Below are 19,156 nucleotides of genomic sequence, written 5' to 3' on the forward strand. Positions count from 1 at the left end.
GTCTTCAAAGCCACCTTCGGTTTGTACTCTGTCCCGTTTTCTGGGCTCCAGGCAGGCAGCCTGGGAGATGGAGAAGACTTGGCGATGAGGGAGAACATTCTGTCTTCGCTGGACTTCTCTTCTTGCCCATTCTCTCTGTTTAACCTTGTTGTTGTTTTGCAGGAGCAGGAGGAGTGCAAGGGGGCGTTATTAATCATAACACCAGGTCCCAGACTTCAGCTCTGGATGGAGCCACCACAACGAGCACCAGCACCACCACTGCAGCAGCAGGAGGATCTGAAGTCACTGCTGCTCCAGGGACCCTCAGTCAGGGCAAATCGGTGGTTATCAGCACCATGGCAACTGCCTTGTCCACCAGGAATGGCAAGATTGGGACCACAACAGTGCAAACTTTGAATGGGAGTAACGTGGTGATGAACTCTCACCATACAGGAAGTGCTGCTTTCTCTGGGACTCCTGTGACAGCTAACCCCGCTTCTGCACCTGCTGTGGCCCCTCTCATTAACAACGGACCTGGATCTGTGGGGAAAGGAAATACTGTTAATGCTGTTTTGCCGTCAGCTTCCAACACTGTCATCCAGACTTCTTTCCTTAATACTGCTGTGTCCTCTGCATCTTCCTCCTCGCCCACAGTTATCTCCTCGCAGCCACCACCAAGCATCGGAACTGGGGCGTCCACGGTAACGCTTGTGAGGCCACCGATACACACAGCAGGACCCACAGTAGCTGCAGCTGGTGCAGCCACTCAAAATGGGAGCAATACTGTGATCAATTCAACCATCAGTGTGGGGAGTTTTCCTGCTGTTGCTACAGCCACTGTGGGATCTGGAGTTTCCCTGCAGACGTCGCTTGTGAACAGCCAGTCTGGTTCCACTGTGCCAGCAGCTCCCGCCGCACAGGTCATCAAATCCGAGTCTCCTAAAACTATAGTCCAGGCAGTATCCCAACAGCAGACGCTGGCTACTGGTGGCCAGCCCAGTACTACAGGGGGTAACATGATTATTGGGCAAACTATGCAAGCTGGGCTCTCCAATGTTGCTCCCAATCCTGGTGGGATACCTTCTGCAGCTCCTGGCACCCCCACAGGAATGGCTAAAGGCACTGCCAATACGGTGGCACAAAGTCTGCCAAGGACTCCAACAGCAACTACGAGTGGAATCAGAGCAACTTTGACTCCTACAGTTTTAGCACCTCGTTTGCCTCAGCCACCTCAGAATCCAACTAATATTCAGAATTTTCAGTTACCACCAGGTAAGTAAGAGGATTGAGGGGTTGTGTTTTGGAAGTGTATTTCTTGCAGGGAGGAAGGGATCCAAATAAGATTTCTTGCTGTTTAATTGTGAATTGTGCAAAAGGCATTACATTTAACAATGAGAATCGTCTGGGTTTGAGTAGTAGCATAGTAGCACTCCACTACTTGGGATATGATTTCGGGTGACCAAAAAGTCTTTTCAGCAGTAATAATTTGAAAATAATTCTGCCTGGTATCTTTGTTACAATGTGAGTGTAGAGGAAGCTGTAAACTGCCAAAGCATGACAATGGAATGTTATCAAATGAAATGTTGCTATTTCATTTTCATGTAAGGCATTTTGACTTTTAAGGTGGTTTGTCAGTAGTTCGTATAACCTTCGTGTGCTGTTCAGTTCCCTCTCTGTCCCTGCATGCCCCCAGTACCACAGAGCACTCATGAATAGAGAAGCAGCAGATGTAACACAAGACAACTACCTTCTTTTGCTTTAAATACCTTCGAAGTCTGACTTAAAAACTCACAGATTTGAAGCTTATGATCATCTTTTTAGTCACTGGAGTTCTGATACAAAAGGCAGTCTTCCTATGTCCTTACCTCACCCTGTTGTGTCTAGGGTTGCAGCTTTTGTAGTAGCTAGTCTCATGCTTAGTGCTGAGCATCTCTGGACAAGGAATCTAGTCCTGAACTCAGTGGGTGAGTAAAAAGCAAGATCAGAAGCATTTCTTTTCTGAGAATTGTTCTGTCCCTCCTTAAATATCCTAGATTTGGAGATTTAAGGTTATATATTTGCTATTATTTTGAACCAGGCTTGTACTTGTATCCAGTTTCATTTTTAACTGAAAATACTTGTGTGAACCTACACATAGTTTCCTGTCTTTTTAATAATATATAGCAATAGCTGTATTCTTAACTATTCACTGTTTTGGGGGCAGTGTGCAAAGAACAACTAATTAAATCTTGCTACTAGTACTGGATGAGATCAGTAGTGGTTGTGTATCATCTATTTCAATTGGTCTTAGTAAAAATACATCTGTTGAAGCTCCTAACTGACCTTAAAGCAATGCACCTGTCCCATAAGGTAGATCAGAAACCGTACTGTGTTACTACACACCATCTTTTTGTGGAATATACTACCTATTGTATATGATGCTGTGTAGTGTGATGAAGCCTGTCAAACATTCTGTGTGTCTGAGTTCTAACTGGCATAATTATTCCTCTTTTTTTTTTTTTGTATAGAAGATTATTCCCTATATGAGTAATTTGAATGACACATGTTGCTAATTTAAAAAATAGCAGTAAAACTCAGCCCTTGAAATCCCAGTGGTTAATTTGAAGCTTGTAAATTGATAGGCTGGAAAAGCCTTATTTATTTATTTATTGCCACAGTGTATCAAAGGATTTTTCAGGTTTACAGTCTATTGCCATGCCTACCTACATTTTCACTAATACTGCATTATAAACCTGATTATGGGAAAAATACTACTGTTGAATCCAGTGGGACCCTTTTTCCAGGTAGCTGGTGTTTTCAAACTGCCATAGCATACTGAAATGTGTTACTCTCAGAAGCAGCGTTGCCAGTCCTTAAGCATAATTGGACCATAAATTGCTCCTTTGGAGGTCTCGATAGATCAAAGTAAAACAATATAGGTTCTAAACACTTGAGGTTTTTTATTAAGCACTTTTCTTGTCTGTCCTACACTTTAAAAAAATATTTATAACTTCAAAAGAATAGCATGACTCTTAAAATAAGCAAATATACATGACTGAATACATAGAAATTGGAAATTGGGTTCTTGCATGATAAGACAGACTTAATATTGGAAAGGATTTTTTTTTTAGTGGAACAGATTATTTTTTTTAAATTTCTTTGGTTTACATTTTTATACTTTGTGAAAGTAGCCAACTTTGAAAATGTTTTGCATAAAGCATTTCTTACAGAACACTTAAGAACTGATGGATGTGGAGCATTTACAAATGCCTCACAGGTGCAAGGGCTAAGAAGTACCTCTGAAAGTCTAGCCACATGCAACTGTTTTAATCTTTAGTAGAGTGCATATATGTTCATAGTGAAAGGAGAATAGATGACTATGCTTTTGAAATTGTATTTCAAATTACAGCATCATAGGCCAGATTTTTAAAGGCACTTTTGGTAGTATGAAGCTGCAACTGCAGTGCTTGGGCATCTACTGTATGCATCAAATTTGCATTCACAAGTTCATGTTTTTGAAAGTTAGTAGTGTGTGCTAATAAGAGTTTGTAAGACTTGGTGCTAGAAATAGCTTGAGATCATACACTGCACATGTCACTTCTTACACCAAGATTTACAAATACTTAGGAAGAAAATTCTTACGGAAGGTTTGACGAGTAAACAGCACATGTTTTATAGTTATTTTCTTACTGCGAGTTACCGTTTCTAGCTCTCCAAATTACAGTTACAGTTTCACATGTAGGGAAAGCAGAATATAAAATGTCAGTAAGTGTTATTAACCTGGGACTTGAAAATTAGAAACCTTGAAAGATTTCAGATGTTCTCTTAAGAAGAGCATGTGGAAAATAAGCTCAATCGACGCTCTTTAAAATATATTACTTTTAGAATAATGCTTTGTATTCCATCAAGGCAATTGTGCAACAAACATCGACTGACCAAATTAGAGATGTTTGAAGAGCTAATGGGCCATAGTTGTTGTGACCTTACTTGATTCTGGTATATTGTTTCTCAAACAAACCGGACTGTTTGGAGGATCTGTGCATTAATAATGGTTTTCCACTACTGACATCTTTGAGGAAGAGGACTATGGCGCTTAGTCTTTTCTTCAGGAGCCTGTGTTTGGAAATTTGTGGTCCAATTGGACAGATCAGGGTAATGAAGGTCCAAAAATAACCTTATTTATAGCTTCTTAGCAAAGACATGAAAATACTGTCAGATGATTTTCTAGGGGGCAGGAACACAGGTTTCTCTTTATACAATGCTGCTTTAAAGATACAACATCTTTTGAAACTGTGACTGAAAATACATTGTATGAAGTTCTTTGTTTCCGAGTACTTCAAGCAATAATGTGAAATGTGTTGTGTACAATAATATGGCAAGAGGTAGGAAAATTGGCGAGTTTAAAGCCTTAAGTCAGTGTTCTGCTCTTACAGATGCTCAGAAAAGTCTGCAGAAAAGTGTAACTGAGATTATGCCCTAAGATTAATCTTTTGCAGTGTAAGAGTTCGTAAAGTGTTTAGAGGTCATCACTGACACATGGTAGAATCATCTTGTAAAATGACAACACTTGTGTACTTCAAAACCATTTTTCAAAATACTATCTTTTCCAGCAATGCTATAATTCAATTTCAAAACGAATGTCTATGAGCTCATGCTTACTTTAGCAGTATTGTCAACTTGGGGGTTCAAAGATTTGGTTTCTGTTCTTACAGATGCTTTATGTTGTTACTCTCTTCTGCTTTACTTTTATGTAAAAGCATCTCATAATAAGCTTTTAAGGTGCCTGCTTAAAGAAGAGAGCAGATTGGAGAGAGTGCTGTAGGTATACAATAAGAACAATATAGAGCTGGTAGGTCTGGACAGTTTTCTCCACTAGCTTAGGTGAAACTGAAATCTAGAAACCTTCACTTCCCCCTCTTCCCCTCTTTTCTTTTACATGCCAAGTGAATGTTAGTACTTATGAAAATTTGCTAGCTTGATCCTAAAGACTAACTTTCTTTTTTCCTGAATAAACAAGATTCTGTGACACTCAGTCCTGTGGGAAGATAGCAAATAGGATAGGTTGTCTTAATAGTTTACGTAGTTTTTTTGCTTCTGCGACCATGACCAGTATTCTCATTACCAGTAATGCAGTTGTGCAGCTGTAGTACAACTGCTATCACAGATTTGTTTTCTTTGTATCTAATAATAAAACTTCTTTATTACTTTCACAAAACTCATTTGGATCTGCCAGTAGCTGATGATAGGGGATGAGAGTAAACTTATTCATTACTTTCTTTCTGGAGGGCATCTCGTGTGCCGTTTCTGTGGTGACTACAGGATGGGCAGTTACCTGACTGAAACTGATGGGGCTCCTTTAAAAATTGAATGTTCCACAGTTCTGAACAGTACTAATGCAAATGACCTCTACAGTTGGTTTAAACTCACTGTTGGTGCTTTCTAGAAGTAAAGGGTACCTGGAAGAACATTGGTGCTACACATTTGGAGACCCTAGACGATGGACTACATCTGTTTGCACATTCAAGATTTTCTTCATGGCCTTAGAGGCTGGAAACTTCACTTGGTGTTAAATAGAAGCTTAAGTTTTGTAGAAACCGATGATTTTTAGCTTGTGTTAGCTATCCGAGAAGGATTCTAACTTAGGCCTTGATTATAGTGGCTTTAGGATGGGAAAACTGCCTGAACACATACTTAATTTAAAGCATGGGTTCAGGTCCTTTTGACTTGAGCTGTCTTACTCTTTGGAGCTGGAGTCACTGAGAAATAACTTCCGCAGGAGTAGTTCAGTTTCCTTCAGTAAGGAGTTGGGTGCTAGGCTGTGAGGCAAAAGAGAGCGGATAGAAAAAGGAGAAAGGTGGCAGGCTGAGAAGAATCAGAGAATCTTTTAATTGTAAAACAATTTGTGTTACTTTTTCATACTGAATGTGGCATTCCTTGGATTACTTTGTACTTGAAACATGTACCCCCGAAGTGCCTAAAGTAACTGGGAATATAAATAGGAAATCCACAGACTTTCGTAATATAAGAAATACAGAAAGGAGGAGAAGAAATACTATGAAGTAGTGGAATGTAGTTGTTTCTATTTCTCACTGACTAGCAAGCGAGTTCAAACATATCCTGATTATAGTTTCCCTGTATGTTGCATGTGCTGCCAATATTATGCCTGTTAACTGTGTTGGCATGGCTCTGTTTTGTTAAAAATAATGTCTGTAATGCACAACGATAATAGGAGCTTCTTAGAGTACTTATAGTATGTTTTACTTTCAAAGCATTTTGCAAAACTTAATCCTTGAAACATGCCTGTGTGGTTGGTAAATAAAGTAGTATGCACGCTGCTTTAGAGCTGGGGGAAAGAGCAAGTTAGAAAAGTTCTGACTTGCCGAAGGCCATGAGGGAATCGATATTTTGCCAAGATTAGAGCCTGGGAGTCCTATACTTGGCGCATAAAGTGGTATCTCTCTTTCTGAAAGATAACTGTGGATCTCTTCTGCAGAACTCTTCTGGGTGAGGGGTGGATTTTATGTTCAAATCATGCATCAGCAAAAGGAACATTTTGCTTTATTTGAAATCTGCTACATCAGATCTGCCATATGTCACCAGACTGAAAGTTGTGTTTGTTCTTATTGCAACTTTCATAACTGAGGAATCCTGCATGCTTAGCTTTGTACCCCAAAGAACTTAAGACTCAGAGCTGTGCAATAGGAATTTTTTTGTTGTTTTTATTAAAATGAGTGTCATGAGATGTTTTGCACATCTGATAAGGGTGTCTCTTTTAAGTGATGTGATCTAATGAGAATATAATTGTGATTCCATTGAGCTACAAAAGCTATTAACTTTGACTACTTATTCTTTGGTTCTTTTTTGGAAAACACTGTTGTTCCCAACAGCCTTTGGAAGAGCATGTGTGGATTTGTTTCACATGCCTCTCTACACTTCAAATTGTGGTCTTTCTGGTTTTTTTGGGTATCACTAGGCTTATGATCAAGGTTGTTGGTCAATGACCAGGAGTGAGTGATTGATTTCTTTTGAGCCGTTTTGCATTCTGCTACTCTAGAAGTTACGTGGTGTTTCTGTGTTCAGTGAGCTGAACGAGTTTTCCATCTCTGGAAATCTATGTGGGTTACTTGTAAAATGTGTCGTCTTGGTTTGAGGACCACAAATTTGGATGCTGCCCAGGACTTGAATCACTTACTGACACAGGATGCTGCAGCAAAGTTAGCAATCTGAGATGAAACTGCAACAGTTTTGGGTACTGATAAGACACAAATTAGTAGGTATCACAAACTCTCTTCAAATGAAATGTTTTGGTGTATGAAAACCTCTTACTATTGTTTGTCTTCTCTGTTTTGTAAATGATAGGTAAATAGAATCCTAAAAAAATGTATGAAGTAGTTCAGGAACGCAGTTGAAAATACTGATATTAGCCTAACTGGCTTTTAGCAAAGAGAAGATACTGGCTTGTGGAAAGCTTGCTTTCTGGCTTTCTGTTCTCATAAAAACTGTGTGATCAAATACTAAGAATCCGCTTAGTAGGAACTGGACATACAAGTCACTTAAGAACACAACATGTTAAACATTTTTTTGTTATTATATGCAGTTTTTGTCATAAATACTCGAAATCAGCATTTCTACCTGAAAGTAACTACTCTTGTCAGGATTGTTGTCTGTGTTGAAACTTTATGAATGTTTATAACTCCATTTATCTGTCTGAATCTGCTCCTTGAATTTGATGCCATTGCTCGATGTTAAAAAGAAGGCTTTTGCCACATGGAAGACAGTATTAGCAAGTTTAACTTTTTTATATTGGGCATATTAGTTCTCATGAAAGAAGATTTGAAGAGGTAGTGGCATGAAAAAATAATTTGGAAAATAGTATTTGTCCCAACTGAAGACAATGATAGAAAGGAATTTTTAATTGTACTTAGTAGACAGTTATTTCAGTTGTATTATGAACTGTAAAGCTGTATGTGAAGGAAGGCCAAACTCGAGAGAAGAGTATGTGGTGTTCACAAGTTAAAAGGGCTTTTTCTGTGCACGGCCACAGGGATGTTCCTGTGTACAAATAGTTGTGTGATCTGTGAACGTTGCCGAAGTTTCCATGGTGCTCTTCTGGGACCAAAGCCTCAGTACGTCTCTATCCCTTTGACAGGTTGCACACAGTTGTTTTACAGAAACAGTGGCTGCAGGGATATTCAGGCTTTGTTCTTGTGTTGTTGTAAGTTGTTAATGCATTAACTTGAATTTGTTTTTAAACTAATTAAGGTCTTGCCTAAATGCAAGGAATTGTAGTGTATTTATACTGATACATGTTTCTTGCAAGTTGTAAAACCTTTCTTGTCTGGATACAGTTTTTGCTGTATCAGCTGTCTTGCGTACTGCTTCCTCATAAGAGCAGGAAAATAGCTTATACAATAAGCATCTCTTACAGTGCTATGGTTGTGTCCACACTGGAGATTGTACCACTAAATCATCGTGGCAAAATGGTGCCATTTCCAGCTCAAATGTTGAGAGAAGCATAAAAACTGTACGCAGACCGGGCTGTAATTAAACAGGTGTAAAGACTGTGTGATCACTCATATTTCATATTAGATGAGGCTTTTTTTGATTGAGACGATGAACACATGAATAGAGCAAAATTTTTTTTTTTTTAACCTTTTAGGACAGTTTTACCTCAGCTTAATCTGGAAAATTTTACCCTGATTCTATTCTGTGGTAATTTCCTTACAGAAATGCTGGTTGTCTTCTGGAGGTACAGGTGTCTCAAGGAACTGAAAGCCAAGTTTTTACCACAGAGCCTCCTGTCTTGGAGTAATTTTCTTCAGGTGTCTTTAGCATAATATTTAATGTAAGCTGAAATAATTGTCCTTGAGGCCTTAGTTATGCCTTTAACTAAGGGTTTTTTAAATATAGAGTACTTTTTGGTGAGAACAAAACCTTGATTATCATCACTATATAATGGTATAGATTATCAATAATCAAGAAAGAGGTGACAATCATAAGGAATTGATACAACTGCGTTTCTGCAGTGAGATCTGTATAGGCAGAGTTCAGCACCTCAGTAGAGCTGACTTAAGGCATTGTACAAATGTAGATAATCTTTGGCTCTGTAACTATCGTCAGGCTAGAAATAACATTTTAAAAAGATGAGTTTCTGTACTTGTATTACCAGTGATCAGAAAGTTACACTTTGAGCATAAAAGGCTGATTCTCAGCAAAGTGCATAAATAGGTTATAAATCCTTTTACCCAGGGACAGTCCTTTTACTGTGTATTTGTACAGGATTTAGTGCAAGGTTCGACTCAGTTGCCAAGGTCTTTTTGTGGGATTTGGAAAAGTATATTGATAAAAATTAACTTCTTGTCAGTGTAGAACTCTGTTTATAAATTTGAACTGTAAATTATGAACACCATATATCTTTTAATTTTGATGCTTTTTTCCTTAAAATGCATTACTAAAATATTTTTTTCAGTGATGTGTGGTAACCAGTGCCTAGACAACTAGTAACATAAAACTTGCATCAGTATGTTATATTATTTTACATGGCTAGCATGACTATTGTAAGATTTGTATTGAATCAAGTAAGTCTCTCTAGTAAAAATGGTCTAATATATCATTATAACTTGATTAATATATGCTTCCGAGAGTAGCTGAACTGTTAAAGGCCATCACAGTACTTTTGTACAGAATAAAGCACATGCTGGATAGACTCTGTACAGACAACCAGTATAGATTCAGTTGAAAAATGTGTGCTCTGGATACCGGAGTATAAACAAAAACTAAGCAGTGAGGTGTGGTGCCATACTCTAGTCTTTCTTAAATGGTTTGAGGGGGCAGCAAGGCTGTAGTAAGCTGTCTTCACACCTTCCTTCAGTTTATTAACCAAATATTTCTGTAAGGGAGGGTTAGATTTAATGCTTCTCAGAATGTAGTAACATCAGGTGCATTCAGTGTAAGTGGTGGTGTGGCAAGTGGGACCAGTTGTACTCACATGAGTCAGAAGTACCAACTCCAAGGAGTAGCACTGAGGAATTGCAGCACCTGTGGCAAAAGAGTCAATGTAGGTGACCAGAAAAGTGTTTGCTGAGGGATCAGTGGAGGAGGTCGGAAGAAGAGATCTGGAGCAGGAAGGCTGAGAGTGGCTAAACTGTGCAGAATTTATAGAAAAGCATGAGCAGCTCCTAGTTTTTAATAGACATACGTGCCATCATGTTTGCAGTAGTGTTAAGGGTAGATTGGAAGAAGAGACAAGTGTTGATGCCATGAACTTCAACCTCTTATTTCCTTTCATTCTTCCTTTTTTCCAGTGTATCATTTGGTTTTCTTTTCTTCCTCCCTCTCCTCCATGGGGGAGGGGGAGAGAAGGCACTAATTATTTATAAGTGTTAGTCATACCCAGTCATTAAGCTTAGTCATTACTCAGGACTGTGCATTTGATGGTTAGTAAAAATCAAAACGAGACTTGTTTTTGTTTAAAAGCTTTGTGAATTCAAGCTTACAGGTGTGAAAATACTTTTATTTCTGTGTTCAGACTAACTGAAAAAGCAGTGCTATTTAATAAATGTTGCTATCAGCCAAATGACATGTAATATCATGTCCACGTTGATAGTTTGTGTTTGAACTCACAGGCATAGTGTTTGGCATATTCTCAAAGCAGAATAACTTCTGTATTGGCAGTAAGAGTGTCATAAAATCACAGGCTGTTTCTGCAGAGGAGGATTTGAAGGGAACGTTTCCACTGAGGCTGCCCTGGGTAGCTGTCAGTTGGTGGAATTGTCTAATGTCGGGTCTCCGCAGCTCCAGGTGAAAAGGTGGCATCAGCCAAGGGTGTTGTCACTGCTGAAATTACAAAGGCTATATGCCTAGAGTAGGGCATTCACAGTGGGGAGAAGTTAAAGAAATGCGTTTTTTATGGGGTTTCATGTACTTAGTTGTTTTAGGGTGTTGCTTTTTCAAGGAAGATAATGTGGATTTAATGCATTGCTCCTCATTAAGTATTTGTGTGCAGACTGTGGTAAATGCAAAGTAGCTTGCCCATTCCCATTTCATCAGGTGCTTGAACAGCACTAATGTTGATATGCCTTGGTATAGACAAACTGTTTGCCAGAAATGAAGACTAGTTGATTTTTAAAATCTGTTGAGAATAACAGATCGGAAGAATTAGTGACATTTTTATTTTGTGTCTTTCTTTCTCAAACTGCATTGTTGTTTGATGTAAGTATATTGAAATTAGTGGCAGACCTAAATCTGAATCACTTTGAGATCAATAATTAAAGTAATTTGTTTAGCTCTTGATAGTGTTTTTCTTAGTTCTTTTTGCATCAGACTAAGGACAGATTTGGGTGATGATTTGGTTGCAGTTTGACAGAGCACTCTGGTGTTTTGTCTTTGTATGCTTGACTAGAAAGGAACGTTAACACGCTTTCAAGGAATATAGCTTTCCAGAAAAGTCAAAATAGTTCAAATCACATTGTTGTTGAAGTGTTTGTCAATTGTTGCTATATAAAATGACATACTTCCCAGAACACTTCTTGCATACCTTTTCAAATGAGCAGGTAAGATTTTTTTCCATATGGGATCACTGTAAATACAGTGGCTTTTTGGCACTCCAGCATGACATTATTTCTTTAACTATATTCTTAAGACTTGTGAATCAGTAGTTTACAAATGCTTCTCTTCTTCATTTTTTAGACAGTACAGTTGAGCTCTGTAGTTTGAAACTGAATTCTTGCATAGTAAGAGTAAGCAAAAGCTTTTACTATGAAGTTGAGTTCTTTTGTCTTTTGACTCTTTAGTAAGAAAAAACAAAAACAATTTTTCATAATCTGAACTTGTGTACTTGGTCTGTACAAAATACATTTCCTCTGCACTGCAGTCAGGATTCTTGATGATTTTTGAGAATATACCTTTCATCTATGTTGGCAGTAATCGTAAATCAGCTGTTCAAGAATTAGTATTTCACAGACCATAACGGTTAGTTATGATCTGGGATCTGTGTGTGCAGATTAGGCATGTGGGGAGAGTGATGATAGGCAAATGAAGTGGAGTGCTGTAGTAGCTAATGCTGTACCAGAACTTACAGACATTTTATCTGGGTAAAATTTGACTTTATTCCAGAGTGACAGGAGTTGAAAAGTGAAAGGAGTGATGTGCTTTTGATGTAGCTCTGTAGAAAGTTCTTCTCCAAAACTCTGTGCCATGCTAGTCTTCACTATGGTGTAATGTTTAGTGCCTGTCAGGAGACACTGCAAGTGTTTTGTGTTAGAGATGCTCTGAAGCAACACCTGACAGTCATGTTTTTTCATGCCAAGTTGTAGCTCACCTTAAGCACAACAGGTGCTGAATGTTTAACAGGCACCTTTAAGATGTGTTCAGCATAGTGTACACTGTGTGCTCTCAATACAATTGTGTGCAAAACCTCAGCATTCGTTGCTTGAGGGTACCCATTACTCTGAAACGAGATGTGAGGGAATCTGGTACAGTATCTCAGGTTGCTCCAGTGTGCTGGACAGCTCTATTACCGCCTGGCAGTTTTATGGCCTGTAGACCTGCAACTCAGCAGGGAACCTTTCTACTACTAACTCATGTTTGTACAGGCTGACTTCATCCATGCCAGTGCAGTGCAAGCATTTCTAGAGCAGGTGAAGCCACAGATAGTCATGGGTTCATTTTTGTACCTGTACTATGTAGACTTCTCCATAAGCACTATGTTTATCCTTGTGGAGCTAAGATACCTTTATAGAAGTCACAAACCAACCACATTTGTTCATGAAACTCAAGAGCCTGGATCGCTGACGGTGTCAAAGACTTTGGCAAGAAAGTTCAAGTAAAAGTTTTTTTCTGGATTTGTTGTGCAGCGCAGATCACCTGAGGTTCTAAGCACCTAAACTAAGTGCATCTAATGTGGTGGTGCACATCTCTCATCGGGTACAAAGTAGTGTGTCTTCAATAATATCTAATCCACAGCTGTGTTGCCATTTAAAGTTCTGTGCTATTCATCTTGATTTGTAATCACTGTTTCTCATGACTTGGTATAGAGATTGTCCTTCATGACCTGCTACATGTCTGCTGGTTTATTACAGATGCTCTTCTTTGACATATGTAAATAATTCTAAATCTGCTAAAAGTTGTCTTGTGTTAGGGAAGATTCCCTTAATTACCCAGATTTTCATGGAGTTGCAGTGGACTAGTATACTTCAATAGGTTCTCCCCTCTTTTCCTGGCCCTTCATTCCTGTAGAGTGAGAACTTTTCCAGGTGGGTCAGTTATCATAAGAGGAGGAATGGTGGATTGTTGGACAGCGTTGATGTCGGTACCAGGTTATCATTTCCTTTTCTGCAGTAAGGGACCCTATCGTATATCACTTCTGCTGAAAGTTTTTCCTGTAGTTTGTATAGGCAGCTATCCTGTTCTCCAGCTGTCTGTCCAGTATTATTATAGCTTTTTTGTATTGGGAAAGTCTTAGAAACTTTGTCCTTTGTGAAGGTTTTGTCATTCCAGGGTCTCCGTATAGCCCGATCCAATCATCTACAGATCATTGACTCATCCCCTTTGCTTTATATGGTTTTTGTGGTGGGTATGATATCAACTTGCATAACCTTACACACACTTGCTTTCCTTTTTGTTGCAACAGAATCTCTTCTGACAATACAGAAGGGATACTATTATAAAGCTTTCTTCTGCTAATATGGCACAGCCTGCTTATGATTACTGTCAGATTTTTTGCCATGTCAAATGTTTGCAGCATCTTGCCACAAATGGGTATGTGCTTGAGAGCTTAAGGCACAAACTGCTTTGATGTTAAGATAACCTCTTAGTGAACTTTCCTTGCAAATCTAGTTAGGATTTGAAGATTTGTCAGATGTCGGTGGACTTTATGATCAATAACCCTCATTTCTAGGGATGTTTGTAAGGACTTTGATTTCCTACACCAGAAGCATCAATCCTCTAGTTATTCTTTTAGGCTTGGACATTCTTTCTGAACATCAGCATGTGTGTGTATTGAAGGTGATTCTTTGCTGCCTAACAGTTCTCCCTGACCCTAACTGTTTTTTCTCTGGAAATAAAGTTCAGTTACTTTTTTACTTTAAGGAGAGAATTTTCTCAGGAGACTGGAAAAGGGTATTCTCCATGCAATTTCAAGATCATACATACATTAATTCTTCTGTCATAAACTTATTGAAAGTCTAGGTTTCTTAGTAATGGTTCTGAATTGATCTGAATTAGACAATGAACTACATTGTGGGTAATGAGCAGAATCGGTAAGCTTGAACCTTCTGTTCTTCTGTTCAGTATCTGCATCAGAAAGAGAGATGTTGTCACTTGTGATCTGATAGGATACTTTCTAGGTTTTATATTTCACTGATACACAAGAGTTTCATTCTTGCATGCTGGTATGCCCAGTGACGAGCATGATCCTCCTGTTAGGTGCTCACTAACTGTAGATGAAGTCTTTCAGTATGTCACCTGGTATATGAATCTGAGTCCCTGAGAAATGGAGCATTTATTCTGAGAGAGGGTGACACCTAGATATGTTGCTGTTGGAGTGGCTACCTGCTAGGTATGGTTGTCAGAGGTGACAATTTGCTGGACTGTGTATTTCCTCAGAATAGTCATCTGAAGATGCCTGCTGTATCTGCAGAAAGTTTTAACTCTGTCATTGAGAAGTCCAGCTCCTATAAATATTACTAAACTAGGTTTACCAGCAAAAACTGGTAACAAAACAGGAAACTGTTTTGGTTTGGGTTTTTTGGATGTAGAAGTTCTCTGGCAAGAAAGCTATATGTCTCAGGAGTTACACAAATAATCAGAGTGGTCTGCAAAGGCTACAAAATATTTTCTTATTCTTCTTCCTTTATTATTCTGATAATTATTTTTCTGTAGTCTTTGCTAAGGCAAGCCATGTTTCAAAGAAAGAAGGTAGAGGAAGACATTAGAAAAAAGCCTGGTTTGTGTTTTTCTGACTTGTCATATGTCTGGAGCTCTTCACTTTCTATTCCAGTGCAAGATTTTACAAATTTTATTATTTAAAAAAACCCCAACCAACAAACAAACAAAAACCCCCTAAGTAGAACACTTAGTATATGGAAATGCCATTAGCAAATGGAAATACAAATAGCAAGAGGCAAAGACGACACAGTGTAGAAGCATGCAGCTGCTTCATATAATAATGAACTTTTCCATCCAAACGCTCTTGAAAACAGGAGAGATCTGGAAAGGTCTCCACAACAAGAATACATGAGATGACCATTGTACTAGTCAGGAGCACAAGCCTTTTTGGTGTAAGGAGCAATCCAACTCAATTTTGTTAATCCTTCATTTGGAGCCGTGATTAATTGTTTAATTCAAACTAAAATATGAACCTCTTTCAGGATTCTCTTAAGCCTCTAACTTCTAACAAAAATGGTAATTAATTTTAATTTTAATTAGTTTTTTAATGAGAGACTTGGAAAGAATGCTTGAATGTTTGCATTTTTAATAGTGAATGTGATTTTAGAGTACATGTGATCAGACTTTCTAGGAAAAAGAAGGCAGAGATATTTAAAATGGTCAAGTTTTATTGACACCTTTTCCGAATTGAACATTTCCAATGATCTTTATTAGCTGCTTGGTCTCAAATAGCAATTCATCCATTTGTGGGACAAAAAACTGGATGGTAGACTTGAAATGGAAAGATATTTTTCATCCTTACTTTAAATACGTTGCTGAATTTAATTAGAGAAGTGAGATACCTTGGTACAATTCTAGCTGTCTTCTAGTACCTGGTAGTCATTTCTGATCTGGTTCATACAGCATTGGCACCCTTATGCATTAAAGTTTGAGGTTATGATATTTATCTGTATTTAAATACTTAAAATATAAGTTTTGGAATGTAAGAGAAAGAAATGTTTGGGGTTTTTTTTGGTTTTTTTTTTTTTCAGCTGAGAGATGGTTAATGTATCTATGGAGAGAGGGGGCTGTTACAGTCCTACATTGACTTTGTTTAGAAGCAGGAAATAAATGGTACTTTCTTTTTAATTCTTAATCAAGTTAGCTCCAATGAGCTTTCTGAAATTCACTGAAAATCCACTTAATGCCAGCTTGGGTATAGTTTTGGGTTAGTGAGTTTCTTTTTTAGCTAATTGGGTTGGAAAAGAGTCTAGTTGGGCTGGGGGGAGAGAAGCGGAGAGAGCAGCTCCATCTCCCTTTTTAAAGAACTCTTAGCAAGGCTGGAGAGGTGTTAAGTGTTCAGTCAAAAATTACTTGCCTGCACACTGTATTACTAGTGAATTTCTGCACAGAAATTTCAGTAACAAAGTTCATTACTGTCTGAATTTTTACACCTTCTCTGAAATCACCCATATACTAACAAGATATAATTTCAAGCAGGTAGAATGTCTTGTATCATCATACCATGATTAAAGTTTATGCAAGACTAGTCTGATGTTTGTAATGTTTGATTGTCTTTATGTTTTTATATAGTCCATTAAGTATGCACAGCAATTTATCTATTAATGGTAGACCCTAACTTAAAGACATGTTAGAAACTGTATAAATTGAAAATAACTGTGTATCAAATATGAGTGCAGTGTAAAAGAACTATTTAAATAGGGACAGATACGAATGTAGCTTTGTATGAATTACTTTTTTATTATGACTTAAATATTTAAGGGAAGGTTCAGACTTCCATAGTTAGAAATCTAGCAGGATAGTGCTTAGAGTCAGGGTTTGAATTCCAAATGATTGTTTTGTCTGTCTGCTGCCAAAAATTGAACTTTCTTGATATGTTTTCTAAAGCTCACATTAATATGCTTTTCAACTGTCTATTTCAGCAGTTGTGCTATGTTAATGTGTAGGCATGTTCTAATTTTGCTTGTAGCTCAGGGAGACTATTTCGTTGTTCAGACATTGTGCTTGCTCTTCAGGGGTAGTCAACCTTCATTTTGTGGTTATTTCCCTTCTTTTCTCTCTTCTCTCATTCATGTTTTGGGGAGCAAACCAATGAGTTGACAGTACTGGTGTCCCGAGAGGTGGTTGTGCTGTTGCAGGACACTGATGTGTAGCCTAGACCCGTTCTTGAGCCTGATGTGTGTATTGAGCTGGAGGCTGGAACAGGTAGCTTAGAGCTGTGTGCTGGTACCTGATGCTATAAAGGTTCTCATATGCAGGTGAGCTGCTTTGGGTTGGCACTTTCAAATAACCTTAGTCACTTTTGCACTGAGAAGTTTAAAAAACACTACCCCCCCCCCCCCCCCCCCCGCCCCATCCCAAACCTCAAACTAGAGTTAGTATCTCTTATGTTGCTTCTGGAAGGAAAAAATATGTAACTCTTTAAAGAATTTGGATGGTATGCTAGCCCTAGAATATCCTAGGGAACCCCCAAAATGATGAATTTTAAGAAAAAAGTTTCTTATCGGATGTCAGTATAATTCTGTGACATTTAAGGGCTTCTGAAGGCACAGGCATGTATAGTTGCATTGGGCCTTTTCAGTTGCTAGAAACTAAATGGTAATCAACAAGCCTTAATATTTGACATTGACTTGAAAATAGCTCCTCTAATCAGACTTCCACTGTACTGATGTTTTCAGTTATAATAATATTGAAGATTTCCACTGATTCAGTGTTTAGCTTCTTCAGCTAATTATTATGAGAGATGACAAAAATGGGCAACATGAGTTCATTTCCCAAGATTTTATGTTTGCACATTGGAAGAGGGTGCCAAGTTCTGTTTGTGCAGGAATTAGCTTGATGTAGTAGCAGGTCACTCTCTAGTTTTTAAAATATTGAATTTCTCTGTTTTTTTGTTAGTAGCCCCCTCCCTGTAGCATGAGGCTAATGGTGAGAAAGTAGTAGTGATGGTTTTAATGAGCAGCTGACAGGATCAAGCTCTGTATTCACTATTGAGGTTTTTAAATTTCTTGTAAGCTGTGGTGGTGGTGTATGGCTTTGCTGTTCTAATGAAAATGCTTCTCCCTACATAAGTTACAGGAGAAAAGACCTTACTTTTTGGGATGGCTTGGAAAATGTTTTTTTGGACTTGACAGCTAAACTAAGAGTATTTATTTCTACAGTCTGCAAGATTATAAATAAGTCCTGTCCCCCCCCCTTCCTACAGAAAAGCAGTTTGAGAATATTTGTTTCTAGGTGTAACTCTTGTCCATAGCACGTTGCGGTCCCACCTTAACACTTCTAAATAAGTCGCAGTGGAAAGTCACCTTTTTGATGTAAACTAGTTTAATGTCTCTGTGTGACTCTGCTTCATTAAAAGAGAGTTAATGTAGAGAATGTAAGGATAAAATTAGGGGCAAATCAACTAATATAATCTGTTTTTTTTCTTTTGAACTCATTTTTGTAGAAATCAGTATATGGATTTTTTGCAGTTTAACACTAATTTTCAAACAGTCCAAGAAGACTGTTTAAGGCGTTGTCTATAAACATTTCAGCACTTCATCTGAATAGAAAAGCAAACAAAAGCTTGATTCTTTTGAAGTAGTCATGCTCTGAGATGGCATAGACCAGATCTCCAGATATTGTTGGGGAACATGTATAGGCTTTTTATTCATAGAACAACACTTAAGAAAAACTTTCTGATTTCAGTAGTGCCTCTTGATTTTCATGGTGAAGTTTCTTCCTGTAGTTTGTTGCTCAGAAAGGCTAACTAATTTTGAGTGCCCAGTATGTTTCCTTAGGTGGCTTTTTCAGAGCTGATGAGGTCCGGAGGCTCTCATAGACTGACTGAGGCATGCTGAATGAATGAGCTCTTGGAAAAGAGTTCATGTTGTCCAGATCCTGTTTGTGCCTTCAAGAAAGACAATCATCGGAAAATCTGCCTGTTAAAATCTGGTTCCCTATAGCTACCCTGTGGGGTTAAGTCTATTGATCTGAGTGACTGAGCAGGGAATGACTGCCTCATTTCCCTCTCCATTTTATTTTTCTTTTGGGGTGTAACATGGCACAATGCAGTCTGTTGCGGATGCACATGAGAAAGATTATGATTTTATAGCCACTTTCATTACTAAATTTGTTATGGGAAATTAATTTAGAACTTAGACAATTGTGTTCCTGTTGATGGTGAAGCCTATGTTTGATTTTTATTTTTTTTCCCCTCTTAAAGAAAAACTAACAGGAATCTTGTCTAATGGCAAGATTTTATTTTATTTGCAGTGTTTCATAAAACAAATTTCTTAGTAAAGAGCAGGTAGGATTTTTACATGATTGCTAA

General features: G+C 38.2%; 1 protein-coding gene across 2 annotated transcripts in view; it reads left to right on the forward strand.

The window, feature by feature from the left end:
* TAF4 (TATA-box binding protein associated factor 4) overlaps nucleotides 1-19,156 on the forward strand; it is a 40,496-nt gene that overhangs the window by 2,148 nt on the left and 19,192 nt on the right. For both annotated transcript variants that reach the window (XM_052786186.1, XM_052786196.1), the window contains exon 2: nucleotides 163-1,251. In XM_052786186.1, coding sequence (XP_052642146.1) covers nucleotides 163-1,251 — 1,089 coding nt within the window. The remainder of the gene's footprint in view (nucleotides 1-162; nucleotides 1,252-19,156) is intronic.

Source organism: Harpia harpyja, chromosome 1 (assembly GCF_026419915.1).
Source record: "Harpia harpyja isolate bHarHar1 chromosome 1, bHarHar1 primary haplotype, whole genome shotgun sequence".
Classification (NCBI taxonomy): Eukaryota; Metazoa; Chordata; class Aves; order Accipitriformes; family Accipitridae; genus Harpia; species Harpia harpyja.